The 20240-nt window shown below is 39.4% G+C and overlaps 1 protein-coding gene across 1 annotated transcript; it reads left to right on the top strand.

Moving 5' to 3' along the window:
• The first annotated feature begins 677 nt into the window (after positions 1 to 677).
• LOC145774145 (dehydrogenase/reductase SDR family member 11-like) lies at positions 678 to 18246 on the top strand. The gene is made up of 3 exons (XM_082585307.1): positions 678 to 1060; positions 6030 to 6310; positions 17700 to 18246. Exons 1-3 carry the CDS (start codon positions 743 to 745, stop codon positions 17854 to 17856), a joined length of 756 nt encoding a protein of 251 aa, XP_082441433.1. The 5' UTR covers positions 678 to 742; the 3' UTR covers positions 17857 to 18246.
• The last annotated feature ends 1994 nt before the right edge of the window (positions 18247 to 20240 follow it).

Raw genomic sequence — 20240 nt, 5'->3', positions numbered from 1 at the left:
AATTCTTGAATAGACGTTTTCAGAAGAATGTTTCTTTCGGTCAGTGCATACAGACGAACGGATCCGGGAAACTTATGTTGCAATTTTCCCACGAAGAGATTATGGCTCACCGTTGTGACCAAGGTATAGGTTAAAGGTACGATATGTTATGTTATGATATTCTGATATGGTTAGCAAAATGACTGCTCAATTTTGTATTGAGTACGAATGTACGATATTCACTCTTGTCTTGTGTATTATGTCAGGTGGTTTGCTTCTTCTACGTAGGCTGCATGTTATTTTTGCATCGATAATCAACAACATTATCTAGCAATCTCACATTTTTTTTATTGATCAATGCGCTTAAAATAACATTTCCCATTTTTTCTTTGATTTGACAGTTTTTGAGGTGCATTTGATATTTTTTAAAATTTTAATCTGGCAACTCTTCTCGATTATTTAGCAATCAAACAATCAACATGTTCAAGTTCAATTCAAACTTCAAAGCACTAGCAGAATTCCCGTAATTTTTTGTTATTGACGTTATTCACACGCTTCTTCAGTGTCATTTGTACTAAGTCCAGGGCTCCAGGCTTATGCCAGAAATTATGTTTACCTTATTCTGCAATTTAAAATAGGTTGTAGTTTTCTTTGAATAAAAGCCTAAATTTTGTTGGGGGTTTCCACATTCTTATGCAATGCTTACCCTATGTTTTTTAGCGCTTGTAAATCAGCATAGCTTAGTCAAGAAGATAGAAAGACAATGAATAAGTGGATTGGTAAAGTTGCTTTGGTAACTGGAGCATCTTCAGGCATTGGTCAAGCAATTGCTCATAAGTTGACTGAAAATGGCATGAAAGTTGTTGGGTGTGCTCGAAATTTAGAAAAACTAAATGAACTTGCATCAAATGCAAATAAAGTTGGAAAAGGAGAAATGTTTCCGTACAAATGTGATCTGAAGAAAGAAGATGAAATTCTTGGAATGTTTAAATTCATCAAGGAAAAATTTGGAACCATTCATGTTTGCATAAACAATGCTGGATTAGCACATGCATCTCCTCTTTTAAGTGGAAAAACTTCGGTGAGGTTTGATTCTAGACTATATAGTAGGGTGCGGCTGGTGCCCCTTGTATGGATGTTTCACCCTTACTTTTTTTTGGTGGGGAGGTTAGGGGTATAAAACAATCTGTTAAAATTTCAGGAAAAATAAACAATGTTTAGGGGTAGCAGGTCAGCCCCAAACTTTTGAACCCCCTCGCTCGCCCCAATAATCACGATTTTACAGTATCTACAGTTATACTTGGGCTAGAGAGTTGATTTACAGCTCAAAATGACCAGAAACCTCATATTTATATTAGTCTTTCTAACATTATATAGGTCTATATCCTTGAGAAATAAAGATAATGAGAAAAAACTATTTTTCTCTTGTACGGCAAGAATTATTTGGCCTTAATGATATATAATATACATAAAATTTATTTAAAAAACTTGTTCTAATCACAAAAGTCAGGACAATCAATTTCAAAAGCTACCATTGAACATTTCAAGGAATGGAATTGCACTGAGTGTGTTGGAGGGATGGTGTTTGACACAACGGCTTCTAATACCGGTAGTATTATATAGAATAGAAAATTCAGTCAGGCATTTATAATCAGAATTCAGTAAAATACAGTTCAATAAAGGCTAACTCAATACAGTAATATCTATACAATTACAGAAGGCAGACCAGATTAATAAGATTATTACGAATTATTCTTGTAAGGCTATATTTTATGAGTAGTAAGTAACAATAAAATACGAAACAGTATGCATATTATAACAGAAATATAAATAGATGTATTATACAGTAACAAATGCAGTACCTAAGAGAAATATTATTTCTTAGCAAGTTCAGCAACTAGGCATATAGATTATGTGGTTTCAGGATCTCAAACGGCAGCATGTGTATCTATTGAAAAGAAGTTGAATCGAAAGTTACTGTGGTTTGCATGCAGACACCATAGGCGAAGTTGAACTAACGCATTCATGGTATAGTTTAAACATAGAAGTTTCTAAAAGTCCTGATATCATGGTATTTAAAAGGTAAGTACAGAGTCAGGTATCTTTGTGTTAAAAAACTTGATCACTGTGTTAGGGCTGAAAGATGATGATGATAAGATTACCTATACGAGACAGACAGGTATAGATTTGCAAAAGTTTGAACAGATTTGCAGTGTTTGTTACATAGTTATGTGTTCCATATCAAAACGTCTGGCAAATAGGTGATTCGATTAACCGATTTCGTCTGTAGTGATTTTTCAGTTATGAAACGTTTTTCTAAATTTTTGGAAATGGTTTGGTACGGTATAATACTGTATACAAATTTTATTTACCAAAGTCAATACATGATACATTATTTACCAGATTCAAAGAAAACTATGATTCTTTGACTCATGGAGATGTTGATAATTTGGATATTCCAATCACACCAACTCATCTCCAGGATCGAAGGCATAGCATTATTGATCTATGTAACAATGCATTGACACAATCGTTTGTACGTGGTGATTATAAAGAATTGGTGCATTTGACGCTGGTTTATCTTGGTGATAGTGAGATAGTCAATCATCATCATAATCCATCGTCGGTTTGTTCCCCACTAGTGAGGGTGGCCGATTGTTTCCGCGCAGCAATTGTCTTAATCCCTTTTCTCCATTTCACCCTGTTCCTTGCATCTTCCTCCTTCAGTCCGACTTTTTTAAACTCATCCTTCACTTGTTGTTTCCACGTTCTTCTTGGACGACCGCGTTTCCTCTTCCCATCCACCTTTAGATCTAGTGCCTTTTTAAGAAAACTTCCTTCCTCCCTCCTTATCACATGTCCATACCATCTTACTCCATTTGCCCTTGCCAGTTGGTCTATGGTCTCTCTCATCTCTAGCATATCCAACAATTCTTCAGTCCTTTTTTCCCTTCTCGTTTTCACCCCACACATTGCTCTCACCATTGACCTTTCCGTTCTTCTCAGGATTGCCAGTTCACTCTCTCTCAATATCCATGTCTTGCTACCATATAGCATTGCAGGCCGCACACAGCTCCGATATACTTTTCCTTTCATCCTTAGTGAAAATTTTCTGCCATACAACATTTCCCCACATTTCCTGAACTTTGCCCAGCCCAATCTTGCCCTTGTTGTCACCGCTGCTTCACATCCACCACTTCCATCTATCCGATCACCCAGATAACAGAAGTCTGTCACTGTTTCGATGTAGAACTTTGCATTTCGTGTTTCAAGAACTTTGCATTTCGTAAACCAGGTGCCATGCATAAAGCACGTTGGATGTCGAAGTTGTTGTATTGCTTGAAGATGGACTTAATGAGTTCTAAAATTGTGACGGAATTGCCCAAAGCAAAAGTGGTTACACCACTGCAACAGACCAAAATCCACCAATTTGTCCAGTTTGTAGTTTATTGTTACATTCCATGGTGGTTGACAACCACTGATCCTGCCACTGCACCTAAGAATGCTCTTGGTTTAATTAACTCGTTATTGCATTATGTTCGTATTGACCAAACGCTTGCTACTTCTGCCCTCAGAGGCTTTGCAAACCATCTTTGGTATCTCACAGAAGAACTGGTACCATTGGCTCTTTTCAGTCAACATGTCCCTCCCGAAGAGAAGCTGAAAATGGCTGATTGTTTGCTCTCGGTAAGATCCACAACTGCTTCCAACCGATGTGGAACAGGTTTTGGCAGGCCGTGTTTTCCCAGAATGCCGATACAATTTTTTGGAAGTGGTTTGTGGATGTTTTTCGAGGCATTAAAGATTGGGCATACCTTCCTCTCGCGACCAATTAAAGAATGGTCAGAAGATGAGCAGTACAAAAAAGCTAATACTACTGTACAAAGTCTTCATGTGGTCAACGATGCTGCCGAGAGAGGGGTAAAGCTATGCCATGATTTTTTGGGGGCAGCAGAGAGAGAAGATCGTCATCAAGATATCCTGCAAGTGGTTGAGAATGCCAGACATCAGCTACCAAATCAAAGAAAGAAAAATCTGAAATCAGCATCGTGGTTTCTAGCATTATAAATTAATGCAATACTACCTTACTGCTTTACCTTGCAATGTGTTGAATGTTTGTTTCTGTTGAAATTAAATATGCAAATTACAATAGTTAGCAATTATTTTAAAAGTAGGTATTAGTTACACACTTACACGGTTATAGAACAAGTTTTTTAAATAAATTTTATGTATATTATATACCATTAATGCCAAATAATTCTTGTCGTACAAGAGAAAAATAGTTTTTTCTCATTATCTTTATTTCTCAAGGATATAGACCTATATAATGTTAGAAAGACTAATATAAATATGAGGTTTCTGGTCATTTTGAGCTATAAATCAACTCTCTAGCCCAAGTATAACTGTAGATACTGTAAAATCGTGATTATCGGGGCGAGCAAGGGGGTTCAAAAGTTTGGGGCTGACCTGCTACCCCTAAACATTGTTTATTTTTCCTGAAATTTTAACAGATTGTTTTATACCCCTAACCTCCCCACCAAAAAAAAGTAAGGGTCAATTAATTCCAGTTTTGAAAATCATGGGGCACCAGCCGCACCCTACTATATAGGCTAGTCTAAACAATGCTATTAAAATAGATTGAATTTCGGTTTTAGTAACATGATCGTTGCCTACTTCACAATGTAGATATTAACAACCTGTTTTAGCCTGATGTTGCAAGTTCTCTGTAGTAATAGCGATTTGCCTTAGCTTTCGAAGCACAGTTTTCCAGTCATGTGCTATGACGAATGGTATTGAAGTTAGTGTGTTGTTGTTTTATGCGGATGTTTTGTTTGGCTTGAGGCTTTTGTCTTGAATGCCGTCTGTTGAGTTTATGTGTTGTCAGACGTTATTGCTGTAAAGTCAGTTGATCAATGGGTTAGGTGAGGCTGGTTTTTTTTCGGTCATTGTTCATTGACCGATTTTTTAGCAAAGTGTTTGAAAAAAATATAGTCAATTTGGTCAAAATGTCTGAAAAAATATATAGTAATAATAATGCTTTTATTTTTGCCCATTGCGATAACATACAGTACACTGCGATCACAGATGCGATACAACAGACGACAGAAGGCAGCAAAGTGACATAGTTTTCGAGTCAGCTGCTCCCCTTATTTTGGCTTGCCTTTAAGTGTCTTTCGCCGAGACACAGCCGCGTGCTCTGGAGCGGTGTTGAACCCACGTCCTTTCGAACGTCGCGCAGACGTTCTCACCACTCGGCTACGCAGCCGACGTATATAGTCAGTTCAGTCAAAAAGTCAGAAAAAAACAATGTTTCTCAGCAAAACTTAATGTTGTAGCTAGTGAGGAAGTGCAAGTTTTGGTTTGTATCAGCTACTTAAAAGGAAATATTTTCATCAGAAAAAATGACCGAAAAGTCTCAGCAAAAAAAAAAACCCAGAGGTAAGGTAGTTCTTCCCAGACGGCACGGCTATTGATCTTTGAATTCTATTTATATACATATGAAAATGGCCTCTTTGAAGTGCAATTGCACTGCATCGTTTTCTCGGTCAATAATTGAAAATTCAAAGTCAGCGAGGAATTTCAAAGATCAACAAATGTACGTACCGAAAGGGAAAAATTATGTCATTTATTCTATTGATCAACTGATATAGCAATAACAGTTGTGACCACTTTTAACAGTTGTGACCACAACTGATTTACGCCATGAGTCGGTACTCGGTAGTGTTGACAGGGGATGCTTTTAGACCCAGGATAATTTTAGGGGTCTGAAACCACAGCGTATTCTTTGGACGTAGTACTTGTTTCTTATAAATGTCTTGATTTGAGGTGCATGGATCTCTTTGGTACCAAGTTCAAAATATCTTTTCAACTGCCCTGCTTGAAATGAAACAAAAAATACAAAGATGAACAAACATGGCAAAGAAGATAAGGCACATCATAATTGAATTAAAGACGTTGAACAAATACAAAGCATGTCCAGCAGATAACTTCCTATTAAGCAGAGCATTGCATCACGTGGATGTTTAATATCAACAAATCTTTTGTTTCAGGACTGGAAAGATGTGTTTGATGTTAATGTATTTGCTCTGTGCATTGGAACTCGTGAGGCGGTAGCACTGATGCGATCCAGTGGTGTTGATGATGGACACATAATCAACATTAACAGTGTAGGTGGCCATAATGTATATGCTTCAAGCCCAATGTATTGTGCCTCAAAGTTTGCTGTAACAGCTCTTACTCAAGGGTTACGTCTGGAATTACATGAATTGAATTCACACATTCGAACAACTTCCATATCACCTGGTACTGTGGAGACGGACTTTGCTTTCAGGTTTGTGGTGTTGTCGTTATGGGATGCTCTTATTATAAAATGATTAGCATGACATTGGTTTGTAAAATGAGTTGGTTAAGCACACGAGCTTAATTGAGTTGGTTGATTTGTTTTTGAATCTTTCTCCTCGGACTGACAAAGCCTTAATTCCTGGTAGTTTTGCATACTTGTAGAGGTTTTTGAGGCAGGGCCGGTTACAGAGATTGACAGAGTGAAATTTCTGATTGTTGAAGTCTTGTTGTCGGGGAATTATTCCATCCATTAGGTGCCGCTGAGTGGAGAACAGTCCTTAGAATGCGTTGCTTAAGCGCACACCCCAAGAGCCGCCACAAGCGCCGCTTGATCTTGAAGCCTCTTTGTTCACAAAGTCACGCGCTAACCAACTGCGCTATCGGTGCGGACGAAGTTTGTGCGCAAAGAAATATTAAGATCTAGCACTAATAACATAGACACAATAACATTAAGATCTGTTGATTCAGCTCTCAAGATTTGTGCTTGAGCAAGTCATTTTAGAAATTTCTGTCCATTTAGCAGTATTTAGTGAATGAAATGGCTTGAAGATGACATCAACAAACGGAAACTTTGCTCTGTCAATTTAGTGGATGAGATAACTTAAAAGACATCTACAAATTTTATGCGAAGCTGTCAGTTTCAAAAGAGACAAATTAAGTTTCAAAAGAGACATTTTTAGTATGAGGACAAGGATTTCCACATCAAGCAATATCAAAGTCCTTGTAAAAATGGCATATGTGTTCTCAGCAGAGAGGAATTGCATGTGATATGTAGTTAGTATATATATGAACTATAATCAGAAGTTGACAGCAGCGGCGCTGCTACTTTTTTGGAGCGGTAGCATGCTATTTTTTTTCAGTTGCACTACCGCTACTTTCCAACTCAAAGTAAAAAAAAAACGGAGCACATCTTTTAGACGCAGACAGTTAGGCGCCTGCCAAATAAGTGCACACACTGTGACGTCAGGATATGTAGGTGCTATTCCCAGTAAACTGTATTTTATTAAGTGCTTTATGGCAATACTGCAGATTTTATCAGCTTGGCAGGTAGGGCAATTGCATGTGATAAAATGATGAATGCTTTTCACAGAAAATGTTATGAACAGAAAAATAGTTTTGATAATGTCCGGCATTTATTTGTTGTTGATCCAGGTTTGCGTCGGCGAAAGCTTTCAATAACTTATTTAAGGTTCCAAACATGACTGAGTTCACTTCTAGTTACTAAGTCAATTAATAACTGCACTAAACATCAGTAAAAAATACCTTATGTTCAAACGAGTGGAAAGCTTGAGTGAAGAGTAACTTAGTTTTCCTTCAAAAACCCCAACTAGGTTTAAAGACGATTAAACAACCTACCTTAATCCCGGGTAAAAATTTTGGTAATTTCCATACCAGCTAGTCATTTGCAACAAAGATATTGGGGTGTTTGTATCATCTCACCCACAACATGCAAAAGCACCTCAACTCAATACTCGGTTCTATTTGACGTTACCGCAATGATTCCTACTACACTCTCCATTGCAAAATGTTAGTGGCGGTGGCTTTCGTCCCAATTACCGTGTGGAAGAAGCACTGACAGTTTTGGACAACAACTTTCCGCAAGAATTGCACTTTCTGATAGATTGGTTGGAAGACAACTATCTTCTTGCGCTGTTGAACCCAGTGGCGTAGCTAGGGAATGTGCCGCCCGGGGCGGATTCAGATTTTGCCGCCCCTTCAAGAAAAAGCATGTGAAAATGAAATTTTTTTAATTGACTTACAGTGGAGTAATTGTATGTTTTGAACTAGTAGCGCAGCCAGTAATTTTAAAAGGGGGGATTTTAAGGGCCGGCGGGGAAGCCTGACGGCGTCCTCGCCAAAGACGACATCCAGCGGTGGGGGGCCTTCCCCAGAAAATTTTGAAAAATTACTTTGGATTTGGGATCATGTTTTTTTGGGAATTTTTCGGTAACTTAACCACTTCCCATCGGCATTCGCGCGCCGTGATCGTGACGCGGTAAACGGCATTTTTTTCTTTTTTTCTCGCGTTTCTGCATTTTGACTGTCTTGTACAAAAAGTAGTGTCTTATATAAAAGCAAACTTTTTCAGTGATTGACATTTAATTTTGCATTAAAATTTAAAAAAAAAATTGTAAAATGAATGCAGCAGTGGTGTCTTGTATTAAAGCAAACATTTTCAGTGATTGACATTTGATTTTACATCGAAATAAACGAACACTTTCAAAAATAGAAACAGCAGTGTTGTCTTGTATAAAGACGAACATTGTCAGTTATTGACATTTGATTTTACATCGAAATAAACGAACACTTGGAAAAATAAAAGCCAAAAATGTCCATCTTCAGCTCTGAGACGTTCAGGGGTGGGAAAAGATCTTTTTCGGCCAGGGTTTAGGTACTCTGGAATTTCTGCTGATTCCAACATCTCAAGGGCTAGCATGACTTTGAAGTTTGGCAAAGTCAATCGTCCGTGCTCTTGATGGAGCATTTTGAATAGCAGAAATGAATTCACCAATGCTATGTCCACTATATAAAAAAAAAACTTTTTGTACCACCTTGTGTGCTTTCCTACAGAGCGGCAGGTTGCTGAAAGCTGATCTGAACGATCAACTCCCCCATCCCTTGATTGTACGAAATCACACAAGTGGGTTTTATGATGGGATTTCCATTGAGGTTTGTTTTACCTGTTGGACATAGTTCTGATGAATGCCATGTAGAACATCTTTATGTCCTTCCACACCCAGGGCTGGATTTAGCTGATGGAGGACCCGAGGCACTTTTAGATCAGAGGGCCCCGTACAAAAAAATTTTTTGCACCAACGGCGCGAAAAACCACCTCTACCTCTGCAGTAGCATTAATCTAGCACTGCACAGCATTTTGCAGAAACTTCAAAGGCTGAAAGAAAACAAAAATAACACAAAATCACATTTTTTCCACGTCGAAGGGCCCTTCAAAAGGGGGGCCTGGGGGACCGGCACCCTCTGCCCCCCTAAATCCGCACCTGTCCACACCATTGCCATCACACCATTTGCTGTCTTGAACACGTGCTCTCCTCTTTTTATTTTTTTCCGAAAGATTGCTTGGCATGTGCTTCCGGTTCAGCTTAACTGTACCAACTGTGTGGGTTTTGTTTTGCAGCAATGTGCAAAATAACTGTGGACTGCTGTACCAGTTATCGATAAAAAGATAATAACCTTTTCCAAGTAAATCATGGCATAAATTTATGACCACGTTTGTACTTTCTGGTACAGCACTGTCTCGATCCTGGCCACTGTATTGTTTGACATTCCAGGTGTATCGACACATAGGCTACTCCCACATGATTCATAGAGTCGTAACAGCTTTAGTCCAAACCGTGCCCTCTTGGAAAGATTGTATTGCTTGAACTTTAGCCTGCCGTGAAATTTCAGCATAGATTCATCCACAGAGATGTGCTTCTGTGGACAATAGACTTCCTGAACATTGTGGAGAAATTCATCAAGCAGAGGTCTTATCTTGAACAAACGATCGGTTACACCATCCAGATGCAGGTGACCCGGGCTCCCGTTTTGAAAGGTCCCCAGACGTGAAAAAATGTGATTTTGTGGTATATTTTTTTCTTTCAGCCTTTGAAGTTTCTGCAAAATGCTGTGTAGTGCAGTGCAGTGCTGGATTAATGCTACTGTAGATGTAGAGATAGTTTTTAATATTTTTTGCAAGGGGCCCCCGATCTAAAAGTGCCCCGGGCCCTCCATCAGACTAAACCCGCCCCTGTGGAAAAATACTTCGGTTTACAACAAAAGATTCGCGTTGCCACCTCTACAGCTAAGCAAACCACTGGAATACCTTCAAGTCGCTCATGCGAACAGCAAATCTGCTGAAACAGTAGGCTACAGTAGCTCAGAAAGCTTACGTCACAGGCAAATTTCTCACAAACAAAATTCCGCTATAACACTGATTTATTACAGCTGAATCATTGCCTCAAGATAACAGAACCATTAGGTGATTCCCCTCTCAACTGCTAGCAAAGGACGGCAAAAACCGACTACCGCAGTCAAACCAAGAAAAATCTGTCGGGAGTAGCCGACGTCCGACGAATTGGCACGGAAAAAAATGTCGGCTATAGCCGACCGCCGAGCGGAAGTGGTTAATAAAGCTAAGTCTCTATGTTTTCTTGTTACTAATTCCTGGCTGAGATATTTGAATGTTTGGTATTGGCAAAACTCGCTCTTTTAATGGAGTTTCGTTTAAAATTAGGCAAACTTTGTTTTAGAGACATAGAGACTGAAAGCATCATTCTCAATGTCGTGACGTCACATGCGTGCCAAAGGGGGGTTTGTAACCTCCAAACCCCTCCTCTCGCTTGGCTACGCCACTGTTTTGAACGTTGCCATTCTGTTTGCTTTTATTTTCCGTGTACTTTTGCAATATAAAAAAAAAAAAAAAACGTCCTGTCTGAAAGTGCCCCCCAGACGTGCCGTCCGGGGCGGTCCGCCCCCCCTAGCTACGCCACTGGTTGAACCATAGAGAAATAAAACAAAGTAACTTCAGCGGGTTTAACATGATGTATTGCATACACAAATATAACATAATTAAAAATAAACTCTAACGTTTTCTACACGTACGTGTGTAGGGGAAGGTGACCATAGTTGTGCAGGTTCCATAGTTGTGCATGTGCCATTTCATGCATGGTTGATCAAGCATGACACCCCTCATGTGATGCCTTTAAGTAATGTGCCAATTTCTAATAGGTAACAGATTTCTCATGCGTACTTGTCATGAAACTAAAGATGATTTTATTCATAAGGTTTTAACCAACTTAAAATGCGGCCACCCCAACTCAAAACATACCAAGAATGAAGGCAGGTAGCTCACAACAACAAGCAACACAAAATAGAGAACAGCCGGAAGGACAAAACACGCCAACGAAGTAATCATTAGAACAAAGAGCAGTACAGAAACAAAGTACGTAGAAATAACGTAAAACAATATATTATAACATTTACCCATTCTAAAAGGTAATGGGATCCCCATATCTAACGGGAGGAACCCCTTTGATGGACCTAGACGATCTTCTTGGATTTTCATTGGAAAGGCTTGATCGGGTTAGGTCACCAGTCGTTGTTGATTGCGGATTGATTGCTGGATCGCAGTCGATCGCTTGGTCGCGAACAACTTCTTCGACTTGATCGAAATTATTTCCCGGTGAAGCGCCACTGCAAGGCAACCTATCACTCGGTGTGAATAACTTTTCCTCTGTGTCCGATGATTGAGGAGGATCCACAATATATTCTGATGATTGAGGAGAATCCACAATATCCCCGTAAGAGGTATTATTAGCAGGATGTGGGGCTAAGTCTCTTAGAGACACGTTAGACTCTCGGCGTCGCTGTATTTGATCCGAGCGTATAATGGATTGGCTTCGGTTAAGAACACTTTCGTGACTTGATCGTCGTGTTTGCTAGACCTGTTAAACTTTCTCAGTAAGATTGGGCCAGGAGTGCTTAACCAATCAGGAAGGGACTTCCCGTGTGACGACCGTCTAGAGAAGTTGAAGAATCGCTCATGCGGGGTAGAGTTTGTTGATGTACACAGTAGCGATCTCAATGCGTGTAAGGCGTTCGGAAGGACATTTTCCCATTTGCTTACAGGCAGGCCGAATGACTTGAGGTTACATTGTACCGCCTTCCATATTACTCCGTTGTAACGTTCAACTTGCGAATTGCCTTGCGGGTGATAGGGTGTTGAGTGGCTCACAGCTACACCCCTTTCCAACAAGAATTGTTTAACATCCCTAGACATGAAACTTTGGGCTCGATCAGTGTGAATAAAACTACAAGTACCGAACATTGCAAACAGTTGAGAAAGGCACTTGATTACTGTGCCAGACGACGTATCAACTCAGGGAAAACAAAACGGAAATCGTGAATACTCATCAATGACACACAATATATATATATATTACGAGAACATGATGGTAAGGGGCCCTTAAAATCTAAGTTTAGCCTCTCCATGGGCTGAGTCGCTTTGATTAAATTACTCTGGACGGGTTTAAAGAAACGTGGCTTAACTTCAGCGCATACATTGCATGATTCACATATTCTTTTAACATCAGTTGTCGAGTAAGGCAAATTTTTCGAACGCACGTAATGCAACAAACGAGTTAAACCCGGGCAACACAATTCTTTATGAATATCCATCAAACATTTAATGTTTCGAGCAGGTATCGTTGCGCAAAATGCTCTCGATAAAGCGTCGGGTGCTGTATTGTCTTTGCCGGGACGGTAACGAATAGTATAAGAAAAGTAGGGATAGTAGATTACCGGGATTGTTAACTACATCCGCTTTTTCGTTCATCCGCAACATTAGAAGGGTAATTTTTTTTTTTATTTACAAAATAATGTAGTTTTTATGGGTTATATAAAAAGAATGAAGTTGGTTTTGAAGTAATTTAAAGTTTTTAGTTGAAAGCAAGCCAGTAGCAAAGCGTGAAAAAAATGTCAAATTGGCAATTTACCCTTCTAATGTTGGCGGAACAACGGAGTTGCTCGTCCCGGTAATCTACTGTCCCTAAAGAAAAGGATGCCAGTTCGAGGCGCCAACATAGCACTTTATTGTTTTTGACTTTGGTCCGCTTCTTGCTGTCAAACATGAAAGCTACTGATTTTTGGTCTGTAATTAATGTAAAATGCCTTCGAATCAGAAAATGGGACCATTTTCTTACGGCTTCAATAATACTCATAGCCTCCTTTTTCATGGCAGGGTAGTGTAACTCGCTCCCTTGTAATGACCGAGACATAAATGCTACCGGTCGCCCACTTTGATTTAGAGTAGCCGATATTGCTACATCTGATGCATCACATTCTACGGTAAACGGTGAGTTCTCATCAATTGCTTGAAGGGATGCGTTAGCAATAGCTTCTTTGAGGAATTGAAAGTCGCTTATTTGTAACGTGCTTAAAGGAAAGGCATCAACTCCCTTTAGCCTTTGTATTTTGTCAGAGAAGCCCGGAACCCACTTAGCGTAATAGGCAAACAACCTAATTGTGCTCTGTAGCGATTTTTTAGAAGTGGGTGGTGGTAAATCCCAAAGAGCTTTTAAACGCTCAGGATCGGGCTTAATTTGTCTATTTCCTACGCAGTAACCCAGGATGTTAATGTTCTCCACACCATAGACGGTTTTGTTATTACAGTCGAAATCGTTTAAGCGCATAGTCAATTTGTCAAGCTTTTTTATGCGCTTAAACGGTATATGCGCTTAACCGTTTACATTGTTTGACAGTATCCTATACGTCAATACCGAACGTTTATCTAACGCAAAAGCGTGAAAACAGACCGCCGGACTTTTTCGATGAACGAAGGCATTGAGCCTTAATACGTAACCCGGAGTGTTAGGAGATTTACAGAATATTCTAGAATAGTACTGTACAACCGAATTCCAAATAACGGTACTACTTTGTTTGGCTGTTGGTCAGCGAAGTGTGACGCAGCAACAACTGTTCACGCGCGTTCCTCATGGCTTTCGGGTAGCTGCCGTGATCACCCAATCGTAACGAATTCGCTTCAGCAAGCAAGAAAGAAAATTCACTAATCATGCGATTTAGATTTTCCTTAGTCTTGTGGTTCTACAGTTCGTACTGCGGACGTAATGATACTTGTTTATGATGTAACAATCCATAAATGAAATGTGGTCTTGTGATTCATACAGCACTGTACTCAAATCATAGAAGAGAAGGCCTTTTTTCGTGCGGTTTTACTTTATTGTTTAAATCATGTAGGCGCTAACTGTCTGTCTTGAGGTGTTATCTTGAGCAACTTTGCTTTGCCAAAGGAAATATGCGGTTAAGTGATAAAAGTCTACAAATCTATCAAGAATTCCTAGTCGCTTAGCCGATTTATGCGATTAATCATTATGCGACTAACCGTTGAATTTTCTTCACAAGTGAATGGGAATGGTTTGGGATTATGCAATGCTATGCTCTAAAGCGATTTATGCTCTTAACCGATATGCAACTAGCCGATTTCACTGTATTGAGCGTCATATTACGTCGTTTCATGGATTGTAGAAATTTTGCAGCGGTCTTCTCTAGTTCTTCAGAATTACGAACGCCAATGATGACGTTGTCAAAGTACACGTACGTGTTTTCGAGTTTGTCCGAAGCAACAACGTTGTCCATTATGCGTTGGAATACTGGGCCACCATTTTTAACACCAAATGGCATGCGATTAAATTCAAATAATCTTCCACCAGCTTGAAAGGCAGTATAAGGTTTATCTTGGTCAAGCAAAGGAATCTGGTGGTATGCTGATTTAAGATCATAAGTCGCAAAACTATTGTACTGTGCAAGACTGTTCACGATGTCCTCGATGCGGGGGATGGGGTAAGCGTCGAGTTCAGTAAATAGATTAATTGTTTGCGAGCAATCGACGCAAAGTCTTTTACGTCCAGACTCAGGATTTGTTACTACGACTACTTGAGCACGCCATGGTGAATTACTCGGCTGAACGATTCCTTCAGCAAGCCAATTGTTAACTTCTGAATCGATAAATTTTAAGTCATTGTGACTGTACCTCCAAGATTTAGTCGCTACGGGTTTGCAATTATCTTTCACACTTGAAAATAATGATGGACACTCTACTTGGGCGGCGGCTACAGCACATGTCCCAGACATATTATGTGAAATGATGAGGTCATTTTCAGGACCAACCAATTCGAAAACTAAACGCTTATGCTTGCTTTGAAAATCTAAACCAAGAATTATATCAGAGCATAAGTTCTTTAGAATATAAAGTTCAACGTTGTTATACGTGCGATCAAGAATGTTTAGGTTTACTACACATTTACCGAGAACTCGACTTTTGGCTGACATTTGAGCCATCGTCACTTCGAGCCTTGCCGGAAAAACTTTGAGGTTTAAGTCTTTAACTGATCGTTCGTTGATAAAACTCTTAGAACTTCCGGTGTCAATTAGAGCGGACAGTTCATGACCAGCAATGTTTATAAAAATTGTTGACTGTTTCAAGTCATTGTTCACAGTTTTTGCTGAACAGACATTACCTTGAGAGGGCGTACTGGTACTGATCGCTGGACATTGAATATCAATCGATGCTGCCGCCGTGTTATTTGCTTGATGGCCAGAGCTGTTCCCGTTCTTTCGACAGACTATTGCCCAATGTCCTTTCTTGTTGCACTTAAAACAAACTGATGAACGCGCTACACAGTACGGTTATGAGAACGCTTACTCCCACAGAAATAACATTGATGTTGAGTATAAGTGGCTGATAGATTGTCGGATTTTTTGTTGTTGTCACTAACGTTTATGTCACTCTTAGAGGCTGACGCTAACACGTCCTTTTCAGAGAAATCAGCTTTGTGGCTGTCGTAAACTTCAAAATCTTTGGCTTCTTTTTCTGCTTCAGTTAACGATAACGCTTGGTTGAAAGCAGACTCAAAATCCAAAGTTTTATTCTCCAAAAGACGCTGCCTGATATTCCGCGAAAATATTCCATTGATAAATGCGTCTCTCAGCATAATATTCTTATGTTCTGCTGCAGACACAGCTTTAAAATTGCAGTTCTTTGCCAAATTTTCTAAATGGTGCCGAAACTTATGTAAGGTTTGACCTGAGTGCTGCTTTGCAGATGCCAGCACATGTCGCGCATATATTTCGTTTGGTTTCTTGATATAAATTTGTTCCAAAAGCTGCATGGCTCCTTCATAAGTCTCGCACTCATCAATGTATTCAAAAACTTGGGGCGAAATCATGCTGATCAATGCTTTTAATTTAAGACTTAAACGGTTGGCTTCGCTTGCTTCGTTTTCGGCAGGTCCCTGTTGTAAGTGCTCCTGAATATAGTTCTCAAAGACTTGTCGCCAGTGTCTAAATTCTCTGGCCACTTGTACATTGCCAGGCTCAATGTCTAATCGCTGAGGTTTTAACAACCTCTCCATCCTTTGCGAATTTTAGTTGAAAATTTTAAGTTGGTTAAAATTGTCATGAAACTAAAGATGATTTTATTCATAAGGTTTTAACCAACTTAAAATGCGGCCACCCCAACTCAAAACATACCAAGAATGAAGGCAGGTAGCTCACAACAACAAGCAACATAAAATAGAGAACAGCCAGAAGGACAAAACACGCCAACGAAGTAATCATTAGAACAAAGAGCAGTACAGAAACAAAGTACGTAGAAATAACGTAAAACAATATATTATAACAGTACTGTTTGCGAGCTGTTGCTGTGAATGTTAGTTTGTTGCATTTTTCCCTGTTTTTGAGATATCAGATAAGTTGTCATTTTGAACAGAAGTTGGTTCTCCAAGAAAGTGAGCTTATTTGAGGAGCTTGGGCTTCATATAGCTTGCATTGCCTGTACTCCGTTCTACTGCAGTATTAAAGTTAATACACAAAACCGTTGCACAATTAACACAATTAAGGAATCAGAGTGCACAACTATGGACACCCATGACCATAGTTGTGCAATTTTAGTCACCGTTTTAAAACGTCAAAAGCACCTATCAGTTTATCTGCAAAATTTGATTTTTGTAGTGTTTTTGTTGGTAAATGCTTGTACTATTGTTCCCGACAATTTTGTTCACCAAATCAAACGTCATATAAAAACCGTTATGGTCTACTTAACCTAGCTGGCATCTTACGTCATGGAAATTGCTAGAAAATGTCCAAATATTGCACCATCGGTCGTAAGACCTGATGAAATATTGCATCACTACCTTTGAACACCGGTTTGAATTGCGTGACAATGGGTTTCACTATTGCGTCACAGTACTGCGTACGTGCATTTGAGATATTGCTATCCTGGTCATTCGTAAAATTGTTTGTTGGAAGTCAGTCGCAAGTTTAACTGTTTGCTTGGTGCTTGCTAGCTGGACAAATTTTCCGTCTTTTATCCAAGTAATCTGTTCTGTAGTGACAGTTTTAGAGGCGTACGGTGTTGCGTCCCATTTTCGATAGCCGCGGGCTAATTTTACGTGAATACACTTTTTGAATAGACGTTTCGAGGAGTGTTTCTTTTTCGGTCATTACATGCAGACGAACGGATCCGGGAACTTTATGTTACAATTTTCCCACAAAGAGATTATGGTTTACCGCTGTGACCAACTATAACCACATCATAACGTTTGTTTGCTAACTTTACTCATGCTTCAGTTTTTGATTAAAATGTTAAAAATTGCACAACTATGGTCACCTTCCCCTACTCATCAGGAATTACAAAGCTTTATTTAATGTTGGTTTGATAAAAGTCGTGAGACTTCCAACTTTGACTGGTGGTCAAGAGTTTTTCTTAGAATCGTCAACAGTTTGATGAAGCCCCCGAAAGCCTAACTACGTTACTTTTTATCAATTATTTTAAAATATTATGTACGGTGTTCTTATTTCAGAGAGAATAAAGACAACCCACAGAAAGCAGTGGAGGCTTACTCTGGTATAAAATGTCTTCAGTCAGACGACATAGCAGATGCTGTTTGCTTTGCATTATCAGCTCCTCTTCATGTGGATGTGAAAGAAATGATAATTTCACCAACAATGGAACACTAAATTTATCCGGTCCCACGAGTTACCCATAAGCACCATCAGTACCCATAAAATAGACACTAAATTTATCATGAAAATCATGTTGGAAACAATCCTATTTCTCATAGTTTCATATCATTTAATCACGTTTACTTTAAGGTTCTAATTAATGTTTTATGCACCTGCATCGCTTTATTGCTAAATTTTTATATTTCATGGTATAATTAATTTACAATTTTTCATCTGTTCGATTGTCCTTTTTTAATTATGTTTACTGTATTTTACGTTGTTCTTAAAATCTTGAGCTGGGTGCTGATGCTATGATTGTGATTAGTGGTTGACCAGATGACTGCTTATGGTTTTGTAACAGAAGTGGTTAAGCTAACATTCTGAATACATAGATCAAGCACTACAGTTGTTCTTCAAGAGTGTTTCTTTATTGATTACCAAGCATTTGTGCCGATGTTCCCAGATAGACAAGACAAACGCACCGATGCCAAGTTGTGTCAATTTGAAAAGGAAGGAGTAAAAAAACGAATCTTGCCACGCTAGTCCTTTTATACGCGAAAGTATTCATCCGCCTAAGTGCCAGGCCCAATGCTAATGAATTAATAAAACTTGAAACAGTTGAATTATGAGACGCTGGACTGCCGAATATTGGCTAGTGACGAATATAAGACAGCAGTCGGTACATACGTTGGCCCCAGTCAGAACGACATTGAAACGTAGGAGAAATGTCGTGAATGACGAAAACAAATTAAGTTATGATTTAGGGTTAGAAACTGAAATTGAATACTGGGGTGCAACTGTAAAATCAGCCATGAGAGAAAAAAATATTTGCAAGCGTTTTTAGAGAAAAAAATAGACATAGATACAAACAGGTAAGCGTCCATTGCTGTCCTGCCTCCGAAGAGATAGGACCGGACACCCATGGAAGCAAACCAGAAGAGTAAAAAAATGTATGTAGCCTAACGGTGCGCGCGCAGTTGTGCGAGACAAAGATGTCCGAAAGTCATACTATTAGTTCGAGTATTTTGATGAAGGAGATGTGGAAGTTCGATAATATATGATGAGCACGACAGCAGGTGATAAGCAGTTCAGTTAGTAGTCCATTGATGGATGACGAGCACGACAGCTGTTCAGTTCAGTTGTTTTTATTTCTGACCATCATATCAAAACAATACACGTCAACATAGAAAAGGGTAGAAGCGACAAAACGCGAACGTTAAGTTGAATTGTGAGTCCGTTGATGTGTGCCGAATATGACACGAAAGAGGCCAGCTTGTATAATTGCAAGCTGTGTGACATGGAGCCATTGCATGTCGAAAGTGGCGCAAATAGCGGCACTGGTTTGGTTGACGTCGCGGTGTGCTTCTGACGTGGAGAAGGCTTGAAACGTCGTGGTGTGCTTCTGACGCAGAGAAGGCTTGAGTGATGAACGATGCAGCAATTGCACGTTGAAGGTGTGTCGCAGGAAGTAGCGGCAGATATGAGGTTGACCATATTGGTTGCGTCGGTGGCTGTGAATAGTCCAGGGATATCTATAACTACGGGATTGGATACTCTGTGGAACTGAAAACCATTTTATACACCAGTAGGGTCATTTTTCTTTGTGCGCTGCTGTGATAAATAATCACATAAATTGACCTCAAAGGGTAGCAAGTAGTAGGCTCAACGAACAACCAAAAGTGTAATCATTAATTCACCTGTAAATTGTAAGGTCTATGCTTGCCTGGTTTGTGTATTTGTTTGTATTCCATTAGTGCAGTTATGTTGTATTTTGTTTGCTGCTTAAAAAATTTCCAGAATGACTATTGGTTTTAGTTCTGATGACGTCGTAAACGGATTGGTTTCGCACTGGATCAATCAGTGCACAAGTTGATGATACAACAGCATATTTCACTGATTGCTGAACACTCCTCATTTACTTCTGATCCGATTTGCAGTACGCACAATGCTAAAGAACAACAGTAGGCTGTTTCTGGACTCGTTGCATTCATTCATTTTTTGGATTTATCGTTTTTTTTTTCTAGCAGCGTAAATGTACTTTTATACATCAATTAAGTTTATGTGAGTGTACATTTTGTATTATTATTGCAAAATCTAACTTTGTATATCTTTTAGTCGGTATTTTATTTTGTTAATCTTTCTGTAGTCCTAGTAATGTGATGACCCTACTGATGTATAGCACTGGATAGAGTTTCCAATCCCGTAGTTATAGATATCCCTGGAATAGCCATATCGAAATCATCTCCGTGGAGGCATCTCGTGTTGAGGTATGTGATGAGGGACTGTTCAACTCAGTGCAAGTCGTGGAGAACATGGGGTGCTGTGGTGCCATGTTGAAGTGGTCTCATCAGTGAGCTTGTCGTGACATCATCGTGGTGCAGTATTGAAATCCCTTGAAG

Source organism: Aplidium turbinatum, chromosome 7 (genome assembly GCF_918807975.1).
Source record: "Aplidium turbinatum chromosome 7, kaAplTurb1.1, whole genome shotgun sequence".
NCBI lineage: Eukaryota > Metazoa > Chordata > Ascidiacea > Aplousobranchia > Polyclinidae > Aplidium > Aplidium turbinatum.
This window is presented reverse-complemented; position numbering and strand designations above follow the sequence as displayed.

Coding starts and splice junctions, on each gene's coding strand:
- LOC145774145 (XM_082585307.1), top strand. CDS start 743: ATGAATAAGTGGATTGGTAAAGTTGCTTTGGTAACTGGAGCATCTTCA. Junction 1,061..6,029: donor TTTTAAGTGGAAAAACTTCG/GTGAGGTTTGAT, acceptor CTTTTGTTTCAG/GACTGGAAAGATGTGTTTGA. Junction 6,311..17,699: donor GAGACGGACTTTGCTTTCAG/GTTTGTGGTGTT, acceptor TTCTTATTTCAG/AGAGAATAAAGACAACCCAC.